Consider the following 25,552-nt stretch of genomic DNA (forward strand, 5'->3'; position numbering starts at 1 on the left):
AATCCGCGCGCAGGACAGTTTGGGCGGCCTTTTCAAAATGGAAAAAAATCTCGGGCCCCTTTAAAGGTGTGATTCGACTTTGTTTCCATCTCCTTCCGCGCCCCCCCGCCTCCGTAAATACCCAGAGAAAGGTCCCCGCCAGGGTGGAGGTGGGGCGCACCCGGGCTCTTCCAAGGAGCAGCGAGGAGCCTAATTGAGCACGGGGGCAGCCCCCTCACAGCCTTTGACTAAGACTCCCCGGGAGGGACTCTTTAACTGCCCCGCCCCTCTCCGACATCTGACCGATCGGCTCTGCCCAAGATCATTCCGCCGGGAACATCTGCGGCTCCGGAGAAACAAAAACAAGGGGGCGTGGCCGCGGCCGGTCACGTGACGGGGCTGAGCCGGGGGGCGGGGGAGCGAGTCGCAGCCGAGCCGTCTCCATTTTGCTGCGGCGGCCTCAGCTGCCCGTCGCTCGGCGCCCCGGGGAAGGCCGCGGCGATGGCGCAGCGAGTGCGGGGCGGGGGCCGCTGACGGCGCCGCCTGGATGCGGGGCTGGGATCGGGGCCGCTGCGCGACTCCGCGGTGACCAGAGGCGGGGCGCGCCCCCGCTGCGCCCCCCGCCCCGCTGCCCCGGCGGGAGGGGACAGCGCTGCTGAGCGGTAGGGAGCCGGCGGGGCTGGGAAGGGGCGAGGAAAGAGCCGTTGGGCCGGGGGGAAACGGAAGGGGAGGCTGATGGTCCTTGAGGGGGGGTCGTTGGATTATGGGGGGTGGGGAATGGGGAGCGGGAGCCGTAGGCATTGTGGCGGGGAGGGGAATGGGGGGCGAGGGGAACGGGGAACGGGATCGTTGGCTTATTGGGGGGAGGAGAATGGGGAGGGGAATGGGGGGAGGGGGCCGTTGGAACCGGGGGGGGGGAGGGGAATGGGGAGGGGAATGGGGGGAGGGGGCCGTTGGAACCGGGGGGGGGGAGGGGAATGGGGGGCGGGGGCCGTTGGAACCCGGGGGGGGAGGGGAATGGGGGGAGGGGGCCGTTGGAACCCGGGGGGGAGGGGGCCGTTGGAACCTGGGGGGGAGGGGAATGGGGGGAGGGGGCCGTTGGAACCGGGGGGGGGGGGGAGATGCTGTTTCTTTCTCTCCCTGCCGGTCTCCGCAGCTTTGCGCTCAGCCCCAGCGCCTCCTGCCCCCTGATCGCTTTTTAGCGGCCCTGGCCAACCTCCCTTTGTTTTGTGTCCCTCTCCCTGCCCCATGATAAGTTTCAGTTACCGAACAGAGACACCCCCCTGCGCCCCACAGCGGGTGGCCGTTGATTGAAATGCATTAAAGCATCTGATCACTACTCGGGGTACGGATAAAACATACCTAGGTCAGCTGGGGAAAGACTGGCAAAAATTAAACCTTACAATGGTTTGGGTAGAGTGGCCAGACACCAGTGTGTGTTTCTAGCCACCTAACTGAAACCCAACATGATTCATTTCGATAAGGCGGTGCATTGCTGATGCTGAACCTCCCCGTGCAGTATTATTGTTTTCTTCAATAATACCCATGCCAGAGCTATCCTTTGGTCTGTGTAGGAGACAACACACCCTACCAGCAACCACCAAATCTGTCCCTACTGTCTTGGGAGAGGATTCCTCTCCCTTCCCTCTTCAGGGTGGGAAGCATATAGTATCAGCCTCTCCCAGTTATCCTACTTGTCTTTTCCCATAGAGGGGTAGGGCTAAGTACATCAACCTAAGCTTTTTCTCTATTAAAGACAGATGTTGTATTGGCAAGACAAAGGGAATAAGTGTTGCTAAAGTTGGAATAGGAATGTTTCTCACTGATAATTGAGTCTCTAGATTCTCTGTGCCTCCCATTGTTTAATTTTCATTCTATGACTAGTTACCAAATACTGAGATTTGTTTTTCTATTAAGATGAAGGATTTGGGGGCTGAAGAACAAATGAGCAATGAAGCTTTCTGGCTCTTCAAGCAATTAAATCTACATTTGGAGCAAGAATGGAAATTTCAACCTCGGGAAAAGGGGCTGAGCCTAATTGAGTGTACCACCGAGGTGAGCAGGAGGAGAGAGCTCTAAGGGGGAAGAGTTTATTATTCATGAGAGAGAGATTTACACAACTAGTTTTCATTGCCATAGATCTACTGTATGTCCTACTGTAGTTTTATGCTAGAGAATTGCAGTACGTGAAATTAAATAGTAAAGGGATGCTGTTCAATGTGTTTCTATAAAACCTAAATTTTCTGTTAAATTTGTAGGAAACTGCATACCAGTCGAAACACTTTTTTCTACGTAAACAGCCTTTTCATGTGCTTGAGATATTTTTACTAAAATGAATACATATTAGGTGCAATGAACTGTTTTTAAATTCTAATACTTAATAGATAGTTCCATTAATAAAAGAACTAGTTAAAACAAGGTATTGTGCATTCATAGCCTTAATTGTATATTAAATAGAGCGTTCTTGCTCAATTCTGAAGTCAGAGTTACTATTGGTTTCACTTTTAACTGCAGTATTTAGGCCCTGCACTGCGCTAATGCATAAAAACCAGAATGTAAAACTCACTACAAGTGAAACATCATAGTTTTTCTTTGTCAAAGCAAAGGAAATATATAAAGATAAATAGTGAAAAATAAAGTATTTGACAAATTTTCAGCTTTAATAATCTCAGACCCCAATTTAGAGAAGCCATAAAATTTGGATCTGTGCCCATCCACAAGCTGCAAGTTTTTGTAGGATTCTAGGGATACTTTTTCAAGTTGGAGTCTAAAGCCCTAATCAAATGGTTCCATCTGGGCAGACTCCCACCAAAGTCTTTCAGATTCTGTCTGCTCCCCTTAGCAGGTTCCGAACTCCACTAACTTCAATATGAAGTAAATACCTTACATTAAAATAATTTTTTCACCTATTAATAGTTCTACCTTAATTGTGTGTATTCACATAGAAATGTTGGAGTCTTGTGGATTTTAATGATATGCCCAAGTCGTAGTGCTTTGTCTTCAAAATACTTTACAGACACCTAAACACTTTTTGAGGTTGTAAACTACTTGTGGTATCTTGACAGTAGGCAGTGGAGGGAAATGGGCATCAGTATATTTAACCTAAGACATGTAAAGTGCCATTCCATGCAGTTTAATATTTTATCTATGTAGAACTAACCAAATTAGCTTTTCTCAACTTTAGCTGAATATGGAATTATTTTAATTAGACACTATATAAAGAGGAATTTTGTTGAGTAATCTGTATAATCACAGAGGTATTCTTATCTGTCTATGAATTATGTGGTTGCAGTGGTCACTCCACTTAATACAAACAGGGCTCATAATGGGTCTAATGTTTGCTTTCTGGTAGAGAGTAGAAGGAACTCATTTTCTGTGTTCTTTACCTACGCCTTGAGGTCAGGACTTGTTCTGTTTTATATACATTTTTTGTAGCGATTATCTTTTAGAAACAAATACGTCTTGTCAGGGCTTGACAAACCCCGGTGAGAGCCACTTGCCAGCCCTGCACTGCGCATGCATGAACCGCCGGTGAACGGGGCTCACAGAGCGACCGGCTGAAATCTACTTGCCATGGGCGAGTAGATTCAGAGTTTTGTCGAGCCCTGCATGTTGTAAATGTAGTTATACTGGATTTTGCACTATGTTGATTTAGAAGGTCTGGTCTTAGTCCAAACACCTTGGCTTGAAGGCTGTAGGATAGCATCCTTTGTTTGGTAAATTAAATCTACAGTTTTCACAATATCCCTTAAGAGACTATTTGCCATCTACTTACCTACTTCTAAGACAGATGACCTTGGATGATGATACAGTGTTGATAAATGCTGAAATCACTCACTCCATTGCAGAATGAAAACACTCTATGTCCAAGACTAAGAAATGCCAAGGTTGAAGATCTCTGGAGTTTGACCAGTTTCTTTGGATTTACAACTGAAACATTTGTCCTAGCTGTCAACATTCTGGACAGATTCTTGGCTCTTATGAAGGTATCTTGAGTGGGGAAGTAGTATTACCATGAAAAATATTGTTGAATATGCACACTTCCTTTTAGTTTTGCATTCATGATACTTGCTTTGATCTAAAGTAAAATAACAATAAAAATTCTTTAATAGTGAATAAATGTAGTACCTATCTCTTGGTTAGCAACATCCTGTAATAGCTCCTACTTCCTAGTTCAGAACTGGGTAAGTCACTTAACAGAAGATTCTCAGAGTGACTATTTAAAGTTATACCATATAAATATTCAACAGAACTATGCATGCATTAACAAAAAATATGGTTCAGGTTTTTGCCCTTAAGTCTGTACTGGTCATCAAATATAGGAAATGAAGAGACAAAGATGAGTCTCAGTATCTTGCAAACTAATCGTAATGTATTGAGAGCTCTGTATAACTAAGGTCAGTCTGTGTAGTATTGCTAAAGTCCAGTATAACAGCTTCAAGAGTACATTGAACAAGTATTTTCAGTAGAGGGTGCTCAGTTATGGAATTAATTTTGCAGAGGCCATGGGGGAAATTATGCATTTTAGAATATTGCATTAGTGACCATTTTTTCCTCCTAGTAATCAGTTGTACTTATTCATTTATTTTTGTTTGTTCCTTCATTTTGTTACTAGCAAAGTGCTGTCAGTGTATCTTTGCAGTGAAACTGCCATAACCAAGTGCATTTTATGTATAGGATTTGGCTTAGGCATCATGTAACAGTAAATACAGTTTAAACCTTTTACTTATGTTTATATTGTAGTAATGCCTAGAGGTCTCAACCAGGTTAAATTCCTGTTAGTATAAACATATGTGATGGTCCTGCTTGTAAAAACATGGAGCCTAAAATATGAAACACTTTGTATTTCTGGTGTGACTTTAAAATGTGATACTTCCACTGTAACATGTTGTAGGATCACCAGGTCATCACTAGTGTAACAATTGATAGTCTTTCTTTTTTCCAGGTGAAACCTAAACATTTATCTTGTATTGGAGTCTGTTGTTTTCAATTGGCTGCCCAAGTTGTTGAAGAGGAATGCAATATTCCGTCCATTCATGATGTCATCCGGATTAGCCAATGTAAATGCACTGTTTCTGACTTAAAACGGATGGAAAAAATAATTTCTGAAAAACTGCACTTTGAATTTAAAGCTACTACTGCCTTAACCTTTTTGCACTTGTATCATACTATTGTACGCTGTCATACCTCAGAAAGGTAAGTGTAATTATATACCATATCTCCAATGCTCTGTCATTGTTATACAAACTTTTCATCCCTTTAGCAGTCTTGTGAAATTCTGCCATTAGTGTAAAAATAGCTCTCTTTTTATCTGTCTTTTTTTTTTTCCTGAGTACAAATGTTCTTTCCTTATTTGTAGGAAAGAAGTACTGAACCTTGACAAATTGGAAGCACAGCTGAAAGCTTGCAACTGCCGATTAGTCTTTTCTAAAGCAAAAGTATGTAAAAAAAATATATTTAATAATCCATAACTGGATTTTGAATCCTGTATGTTAAATTTGGTGTTTTTGTTGTACTTCTAGCCATCCATATTGGCCTTGTGCCTTCTCACTTTGGAAGTTCAGACTTTGAAATCCATTGAGCTGTTTGAAATTGTTCTGCGTGTTCAAAAGCATTCAAAGGTAAACTATATTTTAAACCACTTGTTTAAATGTTGGCTTTAGCACTGAATAATTAAGTGCTACTTTCCCAACCTGAGCCTCCTGAGGTGTTGGGTGATATTTGCACCCCTCCGTTGGTATCCTGAGGTACTGGGGCACCTGGTCAGGCGCCTTCACAACTTAAGTGATATGGATGGTTGTATGTAACTTTGATTCACAGAAAATCTCACGTGAAAAAATCCCAATACCATGTAACATATCTTACCACACAGATACATTTAAATGGGTGTACACTTTGTGCTCTCTCTACCAAGAAGCAGCCTGATAGCAGGGTCATATTAGATAGCAATATGATTAAAAACCTGTTAAATTCATCTTATTCAGTCCACTTCAGTATGTGGATCCTAGGATGTTTCCTATTTATCCTGCTTCTTATATGGGAAGGGATTTAAACATTACTGTTAAAATGTGGTCTATGTAAATCTGTGAGGGTTTTTATGCTAATTGTTTAATATAGAAAACGTGAAAGCCACAGTCTTAAAAGCATTAATGAAATTAGCCTAGCTAAGTGCTTTTGTTTAACTTTAAATGTACAATAAAACCAAGACGACAACAAGCCTACCCAGATTTATTTAACCTCGAATAAGTGTTCCCAGCCCTGAAGGAATTATATCATGTTTCCTAGCTCTGAATAGTTATGACTGACACCCTTTAAAAATCATTGATACTATACAATTTTAATGTTGTTAATATGCATTAAATAGTATAGTTTCATTTCATGGAAAATCTTGTGATCCAGGGTCACGAGTTATGTTGGCATCTGTTGTGAGGCAAGGAATAATTGGCTCATTTGCTTAAAACCTTCCTTTAACTTACAGGTAATATGAACTTTATTTGAACTGTCAGCTTCACACTGTATTGCACAAAATTGTCCTGGAGCATGCTAAGGGAGCTGAGTTTGAAAATTTTAAAATTGACAACGTTAGTATCCCTTACCCAATCATACCACTTCACATTTACACAATGTGAAGTGCTATGACTGTTTTCTTAAAGGAAGAAGGAAATTGTTCTAGGTAAGATTCAGACTGTACTTGGAATAATGTAGCTTGGAATTTCTAGTTTTGGCCTCTTGAAATCATGACTTACCCAGAAATGTAGGAGATGTTTTGTGTTCAGTTGGGAATTTTATAGACTTCCAGAAAAAGCTCTTAATACTTTGAAACTGGCCTTTGTGTAACCCAGCAGGCATTGGTTGAAATGTGCAAATAAGAGGCTAGACTTAAGTAGCTATCTACTAAAACTTTTTTAATACTTTAATTAGCAGGACTAGTTCAGATATATAAACACTAATTATCTTGTTTACCTTGGTGACAAGGTACTACTTTTCTGCACCTATGATGAGGGTTTGATAGTTTACACTCACAGCCTAACATTTGAAATTTTTCCATCTACAGATTAATCTTTTTATTCAAAATGTGTATTATATACAGAAAATATTTGGAACTGTGCCAGTCTTCCAAAAGTGAAAAATGCTGTGACATTTTGGTCCATTACTTCACTAGCATATTACTTGACTTACATGCCAGTGTGTTGGGAAAGGTGAGACAGTCTCATTCTAGACTGTGCAGTAGAACTAATTAGATGTTTCTCACTTTTATCTTTAAGATAAGTGATAGGGACCTACTCTTCTGGAGAGAGTTGGTTTCAAAATGCCTAGCAGATTATTCTTCTCCTGAATGTTGCAAACCAGATCATAAGAAATTGGTTTGGATTGTTTCAAGACGTACCGCTCAGAATCTACAAAATAGTTACTACAGTGTTCCTGAGTTGCCAACTATACCAGAGGTTGGATGTTTCAATGAAAGTGAGAGGTAAATTACATTCTTACAGTGGTGGTTTTCACTGACTTTTAGTTTCTGAAAGCATTTTAATGGCACAGTCATAAAAATAGATTTGGTTTAGTAGATCTTATTTGCATGAACAGTTTCTTGAAGTGTAGTCTTCCTGGTTGCAGTCCCAACTGTCTTAACTTCAAAGCTATATATTCCTTGGGTAACTAGAAAATTTACAAAAACTGAGGAGTCTTGTGGCACCTTAAAGATTAAAAAAAAATGGGCATAAACTGTCATGGTCTGGAACCCACTCTGTCGCATGCAACAGAAAATCATGGTTTCCCAAGCAGTTGAAGCCACATGTCAGGATCTGACCTAGCAACTCCCAAACATTTAAGGACTGGACGTCAAATGTTTATTAAACAAGTAGTTTTATTCTTGGCTTCTTTTGTCACTTGAAACCCAGAAAGGGCGGGGCCTCGGCAGGAAGGGGTGAGGCTGGGGACTAGTCTTTTCTCCAGAGTTGTCTAGTGCTGAAGGCTTTGAATTAAAAACGTAGCGAAGTGCTGCCAGGCTGCTGCTATTTTAAAAACTTGTGGCTCTGGGCCCTGCCTGGTTAGCACCATGACTGGGAGCCATTAGCCATTTAAATAGGAACTGCTGCCTGGAAATACAGTGGCACAGGCAGCAGGATATAAATAGAAAATGGCCAGGTGCAGTCCATGGGCTGGATCTAAGTGTTAGGTGGGCTGGATCCAGCCCCCAGACCGCATCTTGACCAGTGCTGGGGTAGGAGTAGTTGTTGAACAAATGGACTCGTGTAAGCACAGACGCACACATTTCTAAAATATATAGTAAGGCAGTTTTCCTATTACAGTAAAACTCCAGTGGTCTGGCATCCAATGGTCCAGCACTCCTGATGGTCCAGCACCATCTGGAACCTGGAAGTGCTCCGGGCAGCCGGACAATTGGAGCTGCTCTGCCCCCGGCTTCCCCGATTCAGGCGCTGCTGAAACTGACCAGCGGCTGACTTGGGGAAGCCAGGGGCAGAGCAGCTGGGGTGCTGCCGGGTTGGTCCTGCAGCACCAAGGGGCGCATCTCCCCTCCCTCCCCCCACTCCAACCCAGACCTCTCATAGCCCCCCTTTCCAATGGTCCAGCATATTTGATAATCCGGCACCCCCTGGGTCCTAAAGGTGCTGGATTATCTGAAGTTTATGTACATACTGATAAACAACGTGTAACTTTCCTTCATGAGAAGACAACTTTTCTTTCATTTTAAGCATTTTTGCAGTAGTATCTAAAACACAATTGTGCAAACACAGTAGCACAGTCCCTGCTCCAAACATAGTCTAAATCAACAAGACAGCTACAGTATTATGGGAAAGGCATAACAGAGGGAACCAATAATGCTGCGCTCTTATGGCAACTAAATTTCAAGCATTGTTTCACAGTTGTGGTGGGTGTCTAATTAAAAGGGAATAGGCTAAATGGAAAGAGAAGGGGAAGAGACATTGAGGGGAGCAAGGTAGGAGGTAAGAGGTGGAGGGGAAGGGGTGGTTTTAGAGCAAACAGCCTGGCAGCAGATCAGCACAGGGCAAAGGAAGTCAGGTCAAATTTGTAGAAAAGTGTGTGCAAGTCCTTGGTTTGGCTGTTTCTGCAGCTACTACTACTGGCTGGAGTTTCTAGGGTAGTTTTGCTCCCAGGCCACATGTGGGGGAGACACCATCTGTGTCAGTGTTCCCAGGACTAGGTTGGGCTTCCTCTGCAGTTTTGGGTCCATGTAGTTGCTTGTGAAGTTGACCCCAGCTGGGCCCATTTTACCAGCTTTTTCTCCTCCACTTCACCTAGTTAGGGACTATTGTTCTTTGCACAGTTTTCTGATGCTATACCTGTAGTTTTAAGCCTTTTGCCTGGCTGGTTGTCAGTATTGAACATTTTAAAGAAACTAGTAGAGCGGTTGCTCTTTTTGCACAATATAAATGAAGTGACAAAGTGCTCAGCTAGTAAGTGGTAGCATAATCATGCTAGTGGATTAAACTAGATCCAGCCCTTGATACTATGCTGTGACTTGGGGCATTGGAAGCACAGTAATTAGTAATACAAGTGTTTTCTAATATTTTTAAAGTCTGTTTACCAGTGTAATGAAATTCTGTAGAACTATAGAAGTATGAAGAGCTTATGAATTTTGTTGGAACCTGCATTTCCCAGCAGTTCCCTAAAAATGTGGGAAACTCCTTGGCTGCCTTCATGTACACTTTTGTCTTCACAGCTTGAGTAAATGACAAATAACTTTCTTCTCTTTCAGTGAAGACTCCTGTGAAGATATGAGCTGTGGAGAAGAAAGTCTTAGCAGTTCTCCTACTGATGTAGAAAGCAACTTCTTCTTTGACCTCAATTCTAAATCTAAGTGGCAAACTCTCAACTGTCAGTCTTAGCAGTTTGATTGCACTAGAATACAGTTTTTAAATGTACTATAGGCTTTCTTGGCAATAATGAGTAGGTAGTATCCAGGCAAGAGTTGCAATGGAATACCTAAGTGCTTATAATGCCTGCCTCTTTTAGAATTCTGATTTAAACGGTTGTTTAGGTGCCCATTCAGCAAAATACTTACACAGCCATAGTCCTGTTGAGGTGAACTCAAATGACGTATATGGACAAGTACTCTGCTGAATTCTGTTTAAAAGCATAATGCGTTGGTATTTCAAATGGTAAAACTGCTTTAGAGTGCATGTGCAATCTTCCAAGAAAAGAGGTTGTGTATGCTCTATTGTAATGATTTCTTTTGGGGCAGGAAGTATTTTAACCAAAATTATATATTTTAATGGTATATTCTAAGGATTTTAAAAGCTTTGCTTTTTAAATTTCAGGATTTCCTTGTTTAATCAGGAGCATGCATGATCTATTTTGAGAGGAATATAGACTTAAATACTTTAGACCCATTCATATGAACGATAGACTAGTATGTATGTGCCAGGGTTTATTTTAGCATTTTCATTTTAAACTAATGCAATGAGCTTGTTTAAAATTTTAGTGTGAACATGTCAATTCATACTATTAGACTAGAAGTATTAACATATTAAACTTAAGTGTACATTCCTTTAAATATTTAACCTTTGTAGTTGTTTTCAGTATTCTTTCACTGTTAAATGACTACATCCATAATCAGACTGGTTGCATGCTTATGTAAAAGCTGTTAGTGCAAGAAGAGTTGGTATTGTGCAGAAATGTCAGGTAAATGTGAAGTTGATAAAGTGGTTGATATAATGACAGAAACTTGGTAACTTTTTTGCATTTGTTAAAACACATTAGTATGAGTGCATTTCACTGGAGAGTATGGACAGCTACCAAATGAGAACATTTACTCTGCAGACGTAACGGTATTTGTGTGGTAGTGCCAATGTAAAAATGAAGGGGCAAAAAATAAGCTAAGTTTGATAGTTGTAGAAATAAACATTTCTAGAATGACGTGAAGATGTGAATGGTGATGTAATTTTCTAAATGTTTTATGCTTTGTTTTATAAACGTATACAAAAGTTTACAAAATGTATAAAAAAATGTAAATTTAAAAAATGTACAGAAAAATCTTAACTTTAAATAAGCAAAAAGTACTGTATTTTTTTACATTGTGTATGTAACTTTGTGTAGGTAGCTTGCATGTGGATATTAATTTATTGTGTATTCTGTATCATACAAATACTGTCTATTGAAGACTTGCTTTTTCTACAACATCCAACAAAGATATTTTCTGAACCCAATTTCTGTTAAAAGGGTATAAAACCTACTGTTTTGCTTCAATTCAGAATACAAATAAAGCAGTTGTATTTCTATTTGTATAATACTGCACTATGACTTCTCAGTAAAGCTGTATCAGCCGCTTTGTACACTGAACACTGGTTTGGGATTGAAACTTTTCGATGTGGGCTACTTAAGGATTTTCTGAAGAATTTAAAGGAAAATAGTGCCCTTTATAAAAAATCAAGCATATAGATGGGGTCTCCGGTAAGAGCCTAACTAACTGGACTTTGACATGTGCTTTGATTCATGGATTGTAACAGAATTGTTTAAAAGATTTATAAGGGGTCTTGCCAATGATTTTGTTTAACTAAGGTCTGATATAAGCACAAGGACCAATACAAGCAGCATAGGAATTTTTTCTTAGTTGGGAGTCAACAGAAAATTTTGCCTCTCAGATTGACTTGTTTTATTTTGTAAAGGACAAGATGAGAATTAATCTTAGCTCAGTTTTGCCTTAATAGTGCTATGTCTAGCCCAGTAACCTGTCTTCTGACAGTGACCAGTGCCTCATACTTCAGAGGAAATGAACATAACATGGCAATTGAGTGATCTGTCTCCTGTTGTCTAGGTCCAACTTTTGGCTGTCAGTGGCTTAGGAATGCCCAATTGTGGGATTGAATCTTTGGCCTTCTTGATTAATAGCCAGTGATGGACCTTTCCTCCATGAATTTATCTAAATCTCATTTGGCCTCAGCCTACCACTAACCACTGCATTGCAAAATCCTCAAACTTGCACTACTACATATTCAAGATGGAGTTTGCCATTCTGTCCTAGCACTGTAACAATACCAGCTTTGCTATAGTTTCTGCTAGTTAACACTATTAAAGTGATTACTGCCCTGTGCTAGGCTACAATAAGTTCCTTTTTCTCTTACGGTGTAAATATATAACAGTTATGTCACTTAGCCTTCTGAACAGAGTTTTTAGATAAATTAATGCAGATTGCCTATCTCCTAGAACTGGAAGGGACCTTGAAAGGTCAAGTCCAGTCCCCTGCCTTCACAGCAGGACCAAGTACCATCCCTGATGAATTTTTGCCCCAAATCCCTAAATGGCCTCCATAACGACTGAACTCTCAACCCTGGTTTAGCAGGCCAATGCTCAAACCACTGAGCTATTCCTCCCCCAAATGGTTCTAGCATTAATTGCAGGAGCTGTCTACTGGCCTGTATGCTTAAACCAAATTATCTAGAATGATAGCATTACAGTTATATGAGCTGCCTGTGCTATCAAATGACCAATTTGAGGCACATGGATGTGATCTTAGTAAGTAGGGCTACAACATACACTGACATACAAACAGTAACCATTACAGGTGAGACCCAAATTCAAGGTCCCTTGGTTCCCAGTGTAGTAGGCATCCCCCAAAATCTTTGGCAGGGGAAAATCTCTTCTTACCCATGCCTGACCAGTTCCAGATTCATCGCAGATATGTAACATCCCATAAAATTAGCATACTTGAGCTGACTAATAGATTTTAAGCAACCACTCAAGGGACCAGGAGAATTTGGCTGCCTAAGATACTTGACATTTAAGTGAAATATGGGAACATTCAGGCTTGTGACCTCATGTAATGCAAGAGACTGGGCAATGTAGGTGGAGCATTCAGAAAATTAAGAGCAAACCATACTGAGCATGTGCAAATGGTATTTTCCAGTGTTTTATATTTAGCCAAATCTGCATAAGCTTTCAGTAATAGTACAGGGCACCTCTCTGACTCCAGTCTCTTCCCTGATGAGAAGGAAAAAAGCTATTCAACAGAATGTTCAGAATACATTGTTTCATTTATAACGCACTCATAAGATTACCATAATGAACTTCATTCTCAAATACGGTTGTCCAAAAATAATCCTATTCTGTCTTTTTAAAAAAAAAAGTAATGAAAGACCCTAATCTTGACCTAACAAAACCTAAATCTGATCAGTTAGTCAGCCAATGAAAAGAGAGCCTTCTAATTCTAACCTTGATTTGTGTTCCCAATTAATAGTAAAAAATAAGGAACAGATCCTAACTTAACTCTTTAAAGTTAGTAATAGAAATGTAGCCGTGTTAGTCTGGTGTAGCTGAAGCAAAATGCAGGACTATGTAGCACTTTAAAGACTAACAAGATGGTTTATTAGGTGATGAGCTTTCATGGGCCAGACCCACTTCCTCAGATCAAATAGTGGAAGAAAATAGTCACAACCATATATACCAAAGGATACAATTTAAAAAAATGAACACATATGAAAAGGACAAATCACATTTCAAAACAGAAGGGGGATGCGGGGGGGGGGGAGGAAGGTAAGTGTCTGTGAGTTAATGATATTAGAGATGGAGAAAGGTAGATGTCTGTGAGCTAATGGTATTAGAGGTGATAATTGGGAAAGCTATCTTTGTAATGGGTAAGGTAGTTGGGGTCTTTGTTCAATCCCCCCGGGAGAGTGTCGAATTTTAGCATGAATGACAGTTCAGAGGATTCCCTTTCAAGTGCAGATGTAAAAGGTCTTTGTAGCAGAATGCAGGTAGTTAAGTTGTTGAGACAGTGTCCTTTCTGGTTGAAATGGCAAGAAATTGTTTTTTCTTTGTGATCCTGTCTGATATCTGTTTTGTTAGATATCTCTTTAAGGTTAGAGCTTCCAGAATACTTAGACAATTTAATTTAATGGAGGATTGTGAATGACAAGTGCAAGAATTAAAGACTTATTTTAAATAAAATTTAAAGTAAACACACATTAAAATATAACCATATGTTACATTGATACTCACATTCTAAGATGAAATGGTGCATGCAGGGTTGTTCTGTTCCTGGGTGAGAAGAATGGGTATATAATCCTTTCTCTAACCATACGTTTATCATGGATGAATGTGCTGATCTAAAATTAGCATATTGTTCTTTTATAATCAAGTATAGTACCCCTTAATTAGTTAGCATTAACCCTACTTTTTACTGTCTCTATATTTCTACTCCCGCTGTTTTTGAATTGGCTGTTTAACACTAAATGTCTTTTTAATTAACATGTAGATACATTAATTAACATACAGATAACATTCTTCCAAAACATTCACATTTGGTCTAAAATGCTTGTTAAAACCCAAAACATGCTTACAGCATGACCTCGGGTTATGTCCTCAATTTATCCCTAAGTTTCCTCTGAATTGTCTCATTTCATTTATCAGATCTTAATCCAAAAACCTCTTCTCTACTTAGATTTCAGCACATTTCTTTTTAATATAAGCGAGCATCATCTCTGTAGGCTACACATAATGGAAATGTTAGACTTAACTCGTGTCACTATTACGTCACAAATAATATATCTTGTGTTACATATTGTAAGCCTGATTTGTCACATTGCCTGATTTTGGGAGTCCATAAGACTCTATTACAATGCATATACTGAAAGGAGCAGGTTACTATGGTAACAATTAAAATAAGCAATTAAAATTCTCATTCCATGGCAACTGACAAATCAATTACAGTTAAACTATTAAAATCTCATTCTTAATGTTGCATAAATACAGTGTTGTGCTTATAAGTTGTTTGTAATTTTGTCCTAGACAAGTATGTTCTGTTCATGATTTGGGATCTCTAAGGCTACATCGACATTACGAGTTTTGCCAGAAGAGGCAATGCAAATGAAGCTCAGATTAGCATTTTCTCACACTTCATTTGCATAATCTCTTCCAATCTGTTTGTGCAAAAACAAACAGTGTGCACGTTCCCTTTTTTGTGCAAAAACCCCCTTTTGCGCAAGATCCTTATGCCTGAAAAAAGGAGGCATAACGTCCACACTGCTTGTTTTTGTGCAAAAACAGATCAGAAGAGATTATGCAAATGAAACATGAGAAAATGCTAATCCGCACTTCATTTGCATTGCCTCTTCCAGCGAAACTTGTAGTGTAGACATAGCCTAACAGTTTTTTAAATGAATTACATTTTAAAGAGCATGTCAGTTCTCCTTTAAAGAGAGGTGTAGTTTTGTTTTGCTGCTATTAGCATGTCTTCATCAGGGAGGCATATTAAAAGTATTACGGAAGAGACTAAACAGAGAAAATATGAGAGTTGGGATTTTCAAGAGAGCTCAGCGTTGGCTTTCCCGGTGACTGGGAGGGCCCAGCCTTGGGCCTAGACAAGCAGGTTCAGTTTCTTGCTGTCATGTGTTTCTTGGATAACCTTTGGCATATCACATCTCTCTGTCTCAGTTACACATCAGTAAATTGAAAGCACAGTAATACTTTCCTGTCTCTCAGGGCTACCAAGGACAAAGAAAATGGTGAGGCACTCCAATAGAGTGGGCACTGAGGCCATATGTACCTGAAGTGCTTAACACCCCCTTTGGGCTCCACTATGATCCACAAGACTCCCACCAAACCCATTAGGTGCCTAAACTCAGTTGGAATCTATGTTTGCAGGGTAGAAATTCCCTTGGTGCCTAGGTTTCTGCCTTTGGGCATGCAGTCTGCTGTCTCCCTTCAAACGCCTCCTACCTAAGCCCCCAAGCAATTCTAACCTGAGGGAAGACAGGTATTTGATCACCTAAGTGACATGCTGAGCCCAATCCAGAGGCCATGTACTGGACTGGATCCATTCTCTAGGGGGTAAATATCCAGTCATCAGGCTGAGGGCAGGGGCCAATGATCCATAAGTCCAGTGATTAAGTGAGCTGAGGACCTCAGCTCCAATCACTCCTAAATTATCTGCAATTGAATAGCTTTAGCAGGAGAGATGGATGAAGCGCCACATCAGAATAGCCCATATCTCAGTGGTTAGAGCCAGGTGGGGGTAGGGGGAAAAGACACCTCTTCATATCCTCTTTCACCCACTAGCTGAAAGAGGGCTGGATTTGAACCTGTCTCTCCCACAGTCTACGTGAGGTTCTTATTAGCTGAATATAGGTATGGCAGCACCAGCACCTCCAGCTGCCTTTCTGCACAGCAAAGCAGGCACCTCACTCACTCCCACAGGTGCCAACACTGCCTGACTCCATCCACTCCGTGGATTCTTGTGTGTGGATCACTAAAGCAGAGCTAGGACATAAGCCCCACTGTGAAAGGGGCATCTGGGACCAGGGGCAACCTCCCGCCCTCCATCCCAGGTTCTGCCTTGCCAGCCCTCATTGCCATTGGCCTCACATTTCCGTGCACCCCTAGCATGCAGGGTCCCCCAAAGTGGTTGCCCCAAATCATCCTAATGACAGAACGGAACCCTTTTGTCACTATCTCCCATTGCTTATTAAGGCAACTCCCCTGCCCACATTCTAAAGGGCCTTGCTCCCCATGCACGGTACAGGGAGCCGAGGCACCTATCCTGGCTTTGTGTATTTTCATTGTTGCTGCTGCTGTGATGTGAAAGCACCGTCCAGTGATCCTCAGTGTTGCAATGCCAATGAAAGCCCCCGTAGGCCCCAAATACCGTACAGAGGGTAGTTTTACCACTAGATTCAGAGCGAACATAGGCCAATGTGCCATGTGTTTGCACTCCAGTGCTCAAATGTCAGGAAACTCCTGCTTAAGGCATACAGATGTAACTTAAATGTTGCCCCTTTGTCTCTGCATTATATATTCCACCCTGCAAGGAGGTTTCTCTGGTGCTTTATCACAAGTCCCAGTGATTTCACTGAGCTCTGAAAGTGGTCAGCAGTTCCTCAGGAAGACATTGGCATGTAACAGGAACAGACACTAGATTACAGTTTTCAAGGACACAGCTACATGCTGTTCCTCACGCAGAGACAATGTAATGTTATGCTTTCCCTCCTGCAACCCTTTATGCACATGCAGAATCTTCTAGTTCTGCGAGATACATTTTGTACACTGGTCAAAGATGATAAAAGTAATTTCTAGAAATGAGAGGTGAATCAATTGTAGCTTCATTCACTGTTCATCTTGCAATGTGACCGGGGGCAAAAAGTAGGTTTCATATCTGAGCAGTATGTGGTCACGTACAAAGGTGATGCACACCAAGGGCAGAGTTAGAATTGTACATGCACACTTAATATTGCTGTGTCCCAGCTGAGTGCTTAACCATGCAATCTTAGTGTCGATGAGTTAATGAAATTTCCTAGGGTTCTTTAAAAGAAAATAATGCCATCCATAATTGAGAGCAATTTGCTTAGGCACCCCCCCCCCCCCCCCGCATTATCCCTGACGCAAGGTCAGCTTTCAGTGCATTGTGGTACTGAAAACTCCAGAAGGGGAGGGCATATAAAAGCATCATGGAACACTTCATGCTGAGTGCCCAGAGTTTTCAACTTTTCAAGGCCGTGTGCCACCAATGAGGTAGGGCTCAATTAAGGCCTCAAGCCAGTAAAGCTGAAAGCATATGGTTAACGTTAAGTATGCCAGGAGCTCCACTGACTTCAAGCTTAAGGGTAAGATTTTCCACATCGGACCAGTGGCGCTGGGACCTTTTGCACTGTGGGTGTGCTGAGAGCCATTCAACTAAACTGTAAACCCTCTATACAATGGAAACTACTTCAAGCAAGGGGTGCAGAAGTTCCCCCACTTCCAACACCTATGCAAGTGACTTACGGTTTTAAGTCCCCTGGCTGCTCCTGAAAAACACTGGATAGGGGCCTCGGTGTGCACTTTAATAGCCAATGATGGAGCTCACTGCTTGCGGAAGCAGGAGCTAGCAGGTTGTGGGGCAACCAGAGCTGCTCCAGGACAAGAGGAACACACAGCTTTGCCATCACAGAGAAAGACTCTCTGGGTCTCGGCTTCTCCTGGGCCCATGCAGCTTCTGTTGCTCTGTTGCCAAGGTTGCGTGTAAAGCTACAGCTCCATCAGATGTGCATCAGACAGACAGGACAGGATCCCAAGAGCTGGAGTGACCCCAGCCACCCGAAGACTCCCCTTTAACATTCAGCGGCCAATCAGCTGAGCAAGTGCCACCCATGCTGCTCAGAAGCAAGTGCATATCAGGTGGTGGTGCATACTGCACAAAAATAACTGGAGAGAGGGTTTATTTTCCAAAGAAAGGCTTGGAGAGGTGGAGGTGGCTTTGCTGCCGTAAGAAAGCACCACGCATCCTCACTGACTGAAGTTAAAGAGCAAGGCTAGTGAAAATGAAGGTCTGCTGCAGCTCCAAACACTACATTGTAGGCCGGTTTATTCTAATGAAGACAGAGGTCTGTAGCTGTCACACATTTTCCTTCCAAGGACAATATGCTCTGCTCACAATACACTTAAAACCCACAATTGTAGGCCATGTCTTCACTAGGGGGAAGATAGATGCTGTGGTGGTCAGTCTTCTGGAGTTCAGTTTAGCGGGTCTAGTGAAGACCCGCTAAATCAAACTCAGAGGGCACCCCAGTCGGCGCCTGCAAGGAGTAAGGGACACCAGCAGGAGAGTTTGCTCCTGTCCGTCTCCCACCGTGGGGACAACAGGGAAACTCAAATTAAGGTATGTCACCTCCAGTTACATAATTAATGTAGCTGGAGTTGCATATCTTAATCTGATCTTCTCCTTTAGTGCAGTCCAGGCCTCAGTTTCCCCCTATGCTTTTCTTACACCGTGAAATGTAATCCTGCTGTTTGTGTCCTTGGTTCTGCATGAAAAACATCCTTTCGAGTCTTGAATTACAGAATTAGGCAGCTATTAACAGTGTTCAGGAAACCAAACATGTCTATATTAGGGTGAGTTGCTATGTGTTCTATTTATAACACTTTTATATGTCAACATGTTACCCCCTTTACCCTCCCATGCACACCTGCATCCTGCTGTTGTGATTTAAAGAGCATATGACTACTACAGCTTTACCTGCAAGATCATCATTGAGTTAGCTAAAAATTGCTTTTATACTGAAGATGTACAACAGGGGCCCTCAACCTTTCCAGACTATTGTTGCCCTGTCAGGAATCTGATTTGCCTTGGGTACCCCCACATTTTAACTGACTTGGAAAGTACTTGCTTCCAAAATCAGACACAAACATGTCACAGCCACACTATTACAGAAAAATTACTTATTTTCTCATTTTTACCATGGAATATAACTACTGTACTTACATTTTAGGGTATAGTATATAGAGTAAGTCTCACATCAGTACCGGGCAAATTAGCTGAAACTATAGTAAAGAATAAAATTGTCAGACACATAGATGAACATAAATTTGTTGGGGAAAAGTCAACATGATTTCTATAAAGGGAAATCATACCTTACTAATCTACTAGACTTCTTTGAGGGGGTCAACAAACATGTGAACAAGGGGGATCAAGTGGATATAGTGTACTTAGATTTCCAGAAAGCCTTTGACAAGATCCCTCACCAAAGGCTCTTAAGTAAAGTAAGTTGTCATGGGATAAGAGGGAAGGTCCTTTCATGGATTGATAACTGGTTAAAAGACAGGAAACAAAAGGTAGGAATAAATGGCAAATTTGCAGAACGGAGAGAGGTAACTAGTGGTGTCTCCCAAGGGTCTGTACTGGGACCAATTCTATTAAACCTATTTATAAATAATTTGGAGAAAGAGGTAAATGGTGAGGTGGAAAATGTTGCGGATGATACTATACTGCTCAAGATAGTTAAGACCAAAGCAGACTGAGAAGAACTTTAAAAAGATCTCACAAAACTAAGAGATTGGGCAACAAAATGGCAAATGAAATTTAATGTCTGATCCAGTCTGGCCGTTCTTATGAGGAGTATAAACACGTCATGAGCTGTATTTCATTTTAGATTAAAAAGCACCAGCAAAGACAATGCAAACAGCCTGTTGTAAAACTAGGCAGATGTTTAGGGGAGTCCCCCATGGAAGACCTCTGCGTTCCCCTAGGGTACATGTACACCCCTGTCGGAGAGGCACCGAGGTAGAAAACTGCATTTTACCCTGGCCCGCAGCTGCTAGCCATTACAATCTGAGGAGATAATGATGCAAAGTATTGGAAATTGAGATCATTGTCAGATAACTAGGTTTGGACGCCAGTCCCCAGTGACGCTGGCGAACTGCCTGCAGTCACGGCTCTTGAGGCTGTGGCCTTACATTTTAAGAGTGCAGTTCTGCCGGATGCTCACTACCTCTTAAAAAGGTACTGAGTACCTGGAAGTGAATGGGCATTTAGGGTGCTTAGCAGACTCCAGCATAAGGAAGAAAGGTGGCTTTGTGATTAAGGCAACACATTAGCATTCAGGCTTTGGGGGGTGGAAACCCTGGCCTGCCACAGGCTTCTTGTGTAGCCTCAGGCAAGTGCCCTGTTCTGGATGAATCCAAGTAATCTGTAAAATAAGGAACATACTTCTCCCCCTTTGCAATGTCTATTTAGACCCGGGGACTCCAACTTTAAGCACAAGATCACTTTTTGAATTTAATCTAGGCTCTACCTCAAGCCCAAATCCCCTGGCCCTGCCTCCTTTGTGCCCCTTCTCTAAGGCTCACTCCCTCCTCCCCTGTCCTCCCTCCCTTTCACCAGGCTGGGGCAGAAGGTTGGGGTGCAGGCTCTGGTCTTGGATTAAGGGATTTGGCATGTGAGAGGGGCTTTGCGCTGAGCCTGGGGCAGGGACTTGGGGTGCAGGAGGGGATTTATGACTGGGGCAGGGGATCGGAGCTGGCTCCAGCTGGGCCCTGCTGACCTCAAGTGGCTCCTGCGTGGTGGTGCAGTGGGGTGACGGCAGGCTCACAGCAATCCAGCAAACTACCTCCATCCCAAAGTCTGTTGTGCTCCCCTCCTCCATTCTGTGGAGATAAAATACCTGACTTCAGCACCCTAACCTTAACCCGAACCCTTCCTCTTCCCTGCTCTGCACAGAAATCAGGAGGCTCTTCAGGAAAGGCAGGAGATGCGCAGCAGTGTGGGGAAGGGCAGCTGAAGTGCCAGCACTTGACAGCCTCTTGGCCAAACCCGTCAGGATCCCCTGTCAAAGGCTCCAAGATCCACCAGTAGATCCTGATCTACTGGTTAGTGGCCACTGATTTACACTGTGGTTTAAGGGAATCATGTCTTATACAGCCGTGTATAGCAGCTGGCACGTAGGACCCTCCCCAACCTGAGCTTGTACTTGTACGTAGTGCTATAATACATCGAAGAACCCCTTTTTGTGCTAGTCGCTCAGCTACCTTCTCCTCCTCCCTCACCCCTGCATCAGAAGTCTTGTGTGAACACCAGGCTGTCCTGGTGATTTATACAGAGACGAGCAGGGTAGGGTAACTTTTTTTATTGTCCCAACTTCTGTGGGTGAGAGAGAAATGGGCGGTCCAGCTACTCAGAGATCTTCTTCAGGTAAGTGAGTGGCATTTCTGAAGTTGTTCCATTGCCTCTTTGGGTATCTACATCTCCCCTAGCGCCTCACCTGGACTGCATCTAGCTTGGTAGCCACTGTTCACTCACCATCCTCAGAGGTAAAAGCCCAATGCAAAGAAATGACTTAGCTTTACTCTGCCCCCTTCTCTACAGGGGCAGTCCTGTAGCATCACGCAAGTGATGGAGGTCAAGTCATGCTTCAAAGCGCTTTGCACACACCCATCTGCCTCCCTAATGGTTCTCCTCTCAACAGAGCACAGTCCAGTCACCTCTGAAGTACAGTGTATCGCTGGTAGCTGACTTTCAGTGGAGGATGTTTCTATCTGTTGAGTGATTACTCAGATGATTAGCTGCTCCAGTTTGGCCCAGCTGCATCAGGCACAAAGTAGAATTGCCCTGTTTTCTAGCTAGTTTCTTTTGTGGCTCCAGGACTCTGGAGCCTAAGGGAAAGGATGTCGTAAGAGCTGATTGCCCAACCCAGACAGAATCCTCCTCTGACCAGTTCAACTGACTTTAAGGCAGCTTTGCATCCCTGCAGTGGCTTTAGGCAGCCTCAGCGGGCTCAAGAATGTGGCTCGGTGCACTGTGCATTCAGAGCTTTCGGAGTGAAGGGGTCCTAAACCAAAATCATTACATCTTACATTTATTAGGAGCAAAAAAAGTCCGCTTTATTAGTAACCTGCCAAAATAGCAGATAGTGAAAGCAGAAGCTACGTTATGCCCCGATCATTTGTCAGTCAGGCCCATATGCAATTGAGAACTCAATTTATGCATAACTATTTGCTTGCACAATTAAGAGTTATTGCAGGTGGAGCTAGGCAGATAAGGGGTCCCTTAGCCCAGGTCTAGACTAGACCTGACAGCTTGGCTTATGGTACACAATACCAGCTACGTAGAATACATAGATGGAGTCTGTTTACCTCAAAACAAGCTTTGCGGCGTCCATACAGTGGGAGGCCAATGGGAACAAACACTTCCATCGGCTTCCTTTATCCCCTGCAAAAGCAGGGGTACCAGACACTGTCAAGGGAATCCTCTGAGTTTGATTTAGCGAGCCTTCACTAGACTCACTAAATCAAACTCCGGAAGATTGATCGCAACAGCGGTGATCTTTCATGTAGTGTAGACAAGTCCTTAGATAGACATTAACTAGTCATCTGTGTGTGCAACTACTGCATTTCACACACAACTTGAGTCCCTGCCTCACATGTCTTACAGTGTGTCCGTTATTAAGTGCCTTCCACAATGGAGAAACCAACTAGATTGCCTTCAGGACCCACAAGGTGTCGTATATGTGCTCTTTTAAAAGATTAAAGCTCAGCATGTCTATCGTTGAAAATAACTGGCCATTCACTTGCTCCTGAAGTGAATGACAGACTTTGAGGAAGTCACTCAAAGAGCATGAAATGGCCATCTCCCCAGCCAGGTGGAGGGAGAGTGGGAGAAGTAACAGGAGCAGTGGTTTGGCTCAGGAGCAGCTCACAGAAATTACAGTGTCAGCATTTCTGAAAGCTTTTCAGATACTGCCTTTGTAAGCTGAGGATACTTCAGCAACGAACAGCACCCACCATTCTCTTGGAAGCAGCCTTGCAAATGTGCTGGATTTGGGCTGGATTGGCCAGAGCACGATGAGGTATCAGTTCTGTTTCTTTCCTACAGAAAGTCAGTAATGAGCTTCATACAACTATTGCCTTCTGTCACTTGCGGGATATCAATTTGCTCTTCCGATTGTGGGTAACGTTTCTTCTCTCGCTTACTCTGCGTTTGATGTCCAGTTCCAGTGCTGATCTTTTTCTTCTCTTGTATTTCCCTTTTCCAAGTCTGGAATGAGTTGGGTCAACATCAACTTCACCTATCCGAGGATTCATTTTCTGACAATATTGGGTTCAATTTTCAGCACAACCTCAATCCAGTGTCCCCTTTTAGTGCCCAAAGTTTTACAGATACTTGCCGTTGTGACTAGGGGCCGCAGACTCAGGTGGCAAGGGGTGGTTAGAACTGGGGGAGGGCTGAGATAAGGATGGGACCCAGAGGGAGAGGTGTGGGTGCCAGAAAGCCCGGGCCTGGAAGAAGGTTGGAAGCCTTAGTACCCTCCTTCTCAGCCTAGAGCAGCCACGCCCCTGCACCCCAGCTGACTCACTACCTCCCCTTCTCCTCCCTTGGTTGTGACTGCATGTATTTATGGGCACTGGCTGATGCAATTAAGCATCTAATGACGGTTTTCAGATGTGCTCAAATGTTGAGCAAACTCTCAGCCAAGTCACTGGGAGCTCTCAGGTCAATGCTGAGCACTTTTGAAAACCCCGCCCTTAATTACTGGGCTGCCTAAATACCATAATTGAACTCCTCCATGACATCATTGCCCACAAACTGTCGGCATAAAGAGGGAGGCCAGGCTTTAAGATGTAATAGAAATCTAACCCCCACGGGCGTATTGGTAAAATTCCGTTTTCACCATTCACACAAGCCGACAATAAATATTTCTTACTCTGCTTGATTTAAGGATATTGACTTGTTGCGGTTTGACCCTTGATGTGACCAATTTGTGTTTCAAGCATTCTAAAAAGTTTAATGTTTCAAATCTCAACTTCTGTCACTTAACTATTGTCCGACCCCTCCCCCATAACTACAAAAAAAACCCCACTTCAATACATTATGCGTCAAAATGATAAAACATCAAATTCTGCCAAGCCTACTGAAAGCACAAGAATGTTTCTATTTTATTTTTCATCAGGCTCTATAGAAAGTTTCACCGATTCTAGCAAGCACCAGCAAGGCCTAGGGTTGCCAGGTGTCCAGTTTTAGCTCGGACTGTCCGTTATTCGGGTCCCCTGTCTGGTTAAAAAAACCCGGAAAATACTGGACATGTGAAATGTCCAGTATTGCCTGTTTCCTTTGAATGGAAGCCCAGCAAGGACAACTCCCCTACTGCATCTGGCGGGGGTGGGAGTGAAGCACGTGGGACCTTTTAAAGGTGCAGCACCTTTTTTTGGCTCAACAACTTTGGTCTCCCCCTTTTTTTCCTCCCCTCAACAGAATTTTTTCCCACTATTTTTTGGGCGGGGGGGGGGGGTCGGTATTTTTTTTAAACTTGCTGGCAACCCTAGTGAGGCCTGTTGCGAGTGGAAGCACAATCTCTGCTGGTCTGGATTCCCCTTATACTCATGTTCCAAGCTTTTGGAGTCTCCAGCCGCAGCTCTGGTTTCTTTCTCCACATGTCTGGGAGCTCTGAGACTCAGCCTATTTCTATTACACAGAAAAGTCCTATGAAGCACAAACCCCCAATAGAAACGGCATCTCTCTCTCTCTCCCAGAACTCCACACCAAAGATGTGAAGCTTCTGGTTTACAATTAGAGCAGGTAGCAGTCAACATGTGCATGTACACACATGGAATAGAATCTCATGCCTATAGCCTCTCATACGTAATCACGTGAAGAACTGAGCATACAAAACCAAACATTTCACCCACCCCTTTCTATCTCATCAGTCCATTGGTCATCGTGTGGGTCTTTCCGCATGGTACAGAGGAAGGAAGGTAAATGGTTCCCTGCTCCATGCAGGCTGGAACGCACTGGGGTAAGTGAACTCTCCCCCTCCACAGCTCCTTGCCCAGCGTCTGTGCCCTTGCTTTCTCCTTTCCCGTGCTTTCGTTTGCTATTTCCAACTCCCTACGCCAGTGGTCCCCAACCTTTTGGGGCTGCAGAGCGCTCGGGGGCGGGGCCACGCACGTGCCATGCATCTGAGGGTGGGGCCCTGCACACGCCATGAGCCCGGGATGGGGATGCTCATGCACCACGCGACCGGGGGGGGGGGGGAGGGGGAGTCGTGCCTGCACCGCGAGCCCGGGGCCAGCACCGTGCTCCCAGGGCGCAAGAATGGCTTGGGCCAGCCGTGGTCACTCGGCAGGCGCACATAAATGCCCCAGCGGGCACTATGGAGCCCACGGGTACTGGGTTGGTGACCACTGCCCCACACCCTTCCCGCCCAGCTTCCTTCATTCTGTCTTAGGTAACTTTCCATTGCTCCCTCTAAGCAGATAAGTTAAAGCTGGTTTAACTAGGGAGGCAGCTCACCCCTTGTCCAAGTATTCGCCCCCGGATAGATTCACTGAATCCCAAGCTCCACCCCATTGT

General features: G+C 43.3%; 1 protein-coding gene across 1 annotated transcript; it reads left to right on the plus strand.

Annotated features, from left to right (window-relative positions):
* Nucleotides 1-373: 373 nt before the first annotated feature.
* Nucleotides 374-11,249, plus strand: CCNG2 (cyclin G2). Its single transcript, XM_075929450.1, has 8 exons — nt 374-641; nt 1,897-2,034; nt 3,828-3,965; nt 4,925-5,175; nt 5,339-5,417; nt 5,502-5,600; nt 7,245-7,450; nt 9,719-11,249. Exons 2-8 carry the CDS (start codon nt 1,897-1,899, stop codon nt 9,846-9,848), a joined length of 1,041 nt encoding a protein of 346 aa, XP_075785565.1. The 5' UTR covers nt 374-641; the 3' UTR covers nt 9,849-11,249.
* The last annotated feature ends 14,303 nt before the right edge of the window (nt 11,250-25,552 follow it).

This window comes from Pelodiscus sinensis, chromosome 5, assembly GCF_049634645.1.
Source record: "Pelodiscus sinensis isolate JC-2024 chromosome 5, ASM4963464v1, whole genome shotgun sequence".
Classification (NCBI taxonomy): Eukaryota; Metazoa; Chordata; order Testudines; family Trionychidae; genus Pelodiscus; species Pelodiscus sinensis.

Excerpts from the sequence above, each read along its gene's own strand:
- CCNG2 (XM_075929450.1), top strand. The coding sequence starts at position 1,897 with ATGAAGGATTTGGGGGCTGAAGAACAAATGAGCAATGAAGCTTTCTGG. Across the intron at positions 2,035-3,827 it reads TAATTGAGTGTACCACCGAG|AATGAAAACACTCTATGTCC; the intron begins GTGAGCAGGAGG and ends ACTCCATTGCAG. Across the intron at positions 5,601-7,244 it reads GTGTTCAAAAGCATTCAAAG|ATAAGTGATAGGGACCTACT; the intron begins GTAAACTATATT and ends TTTATCTTTAAG.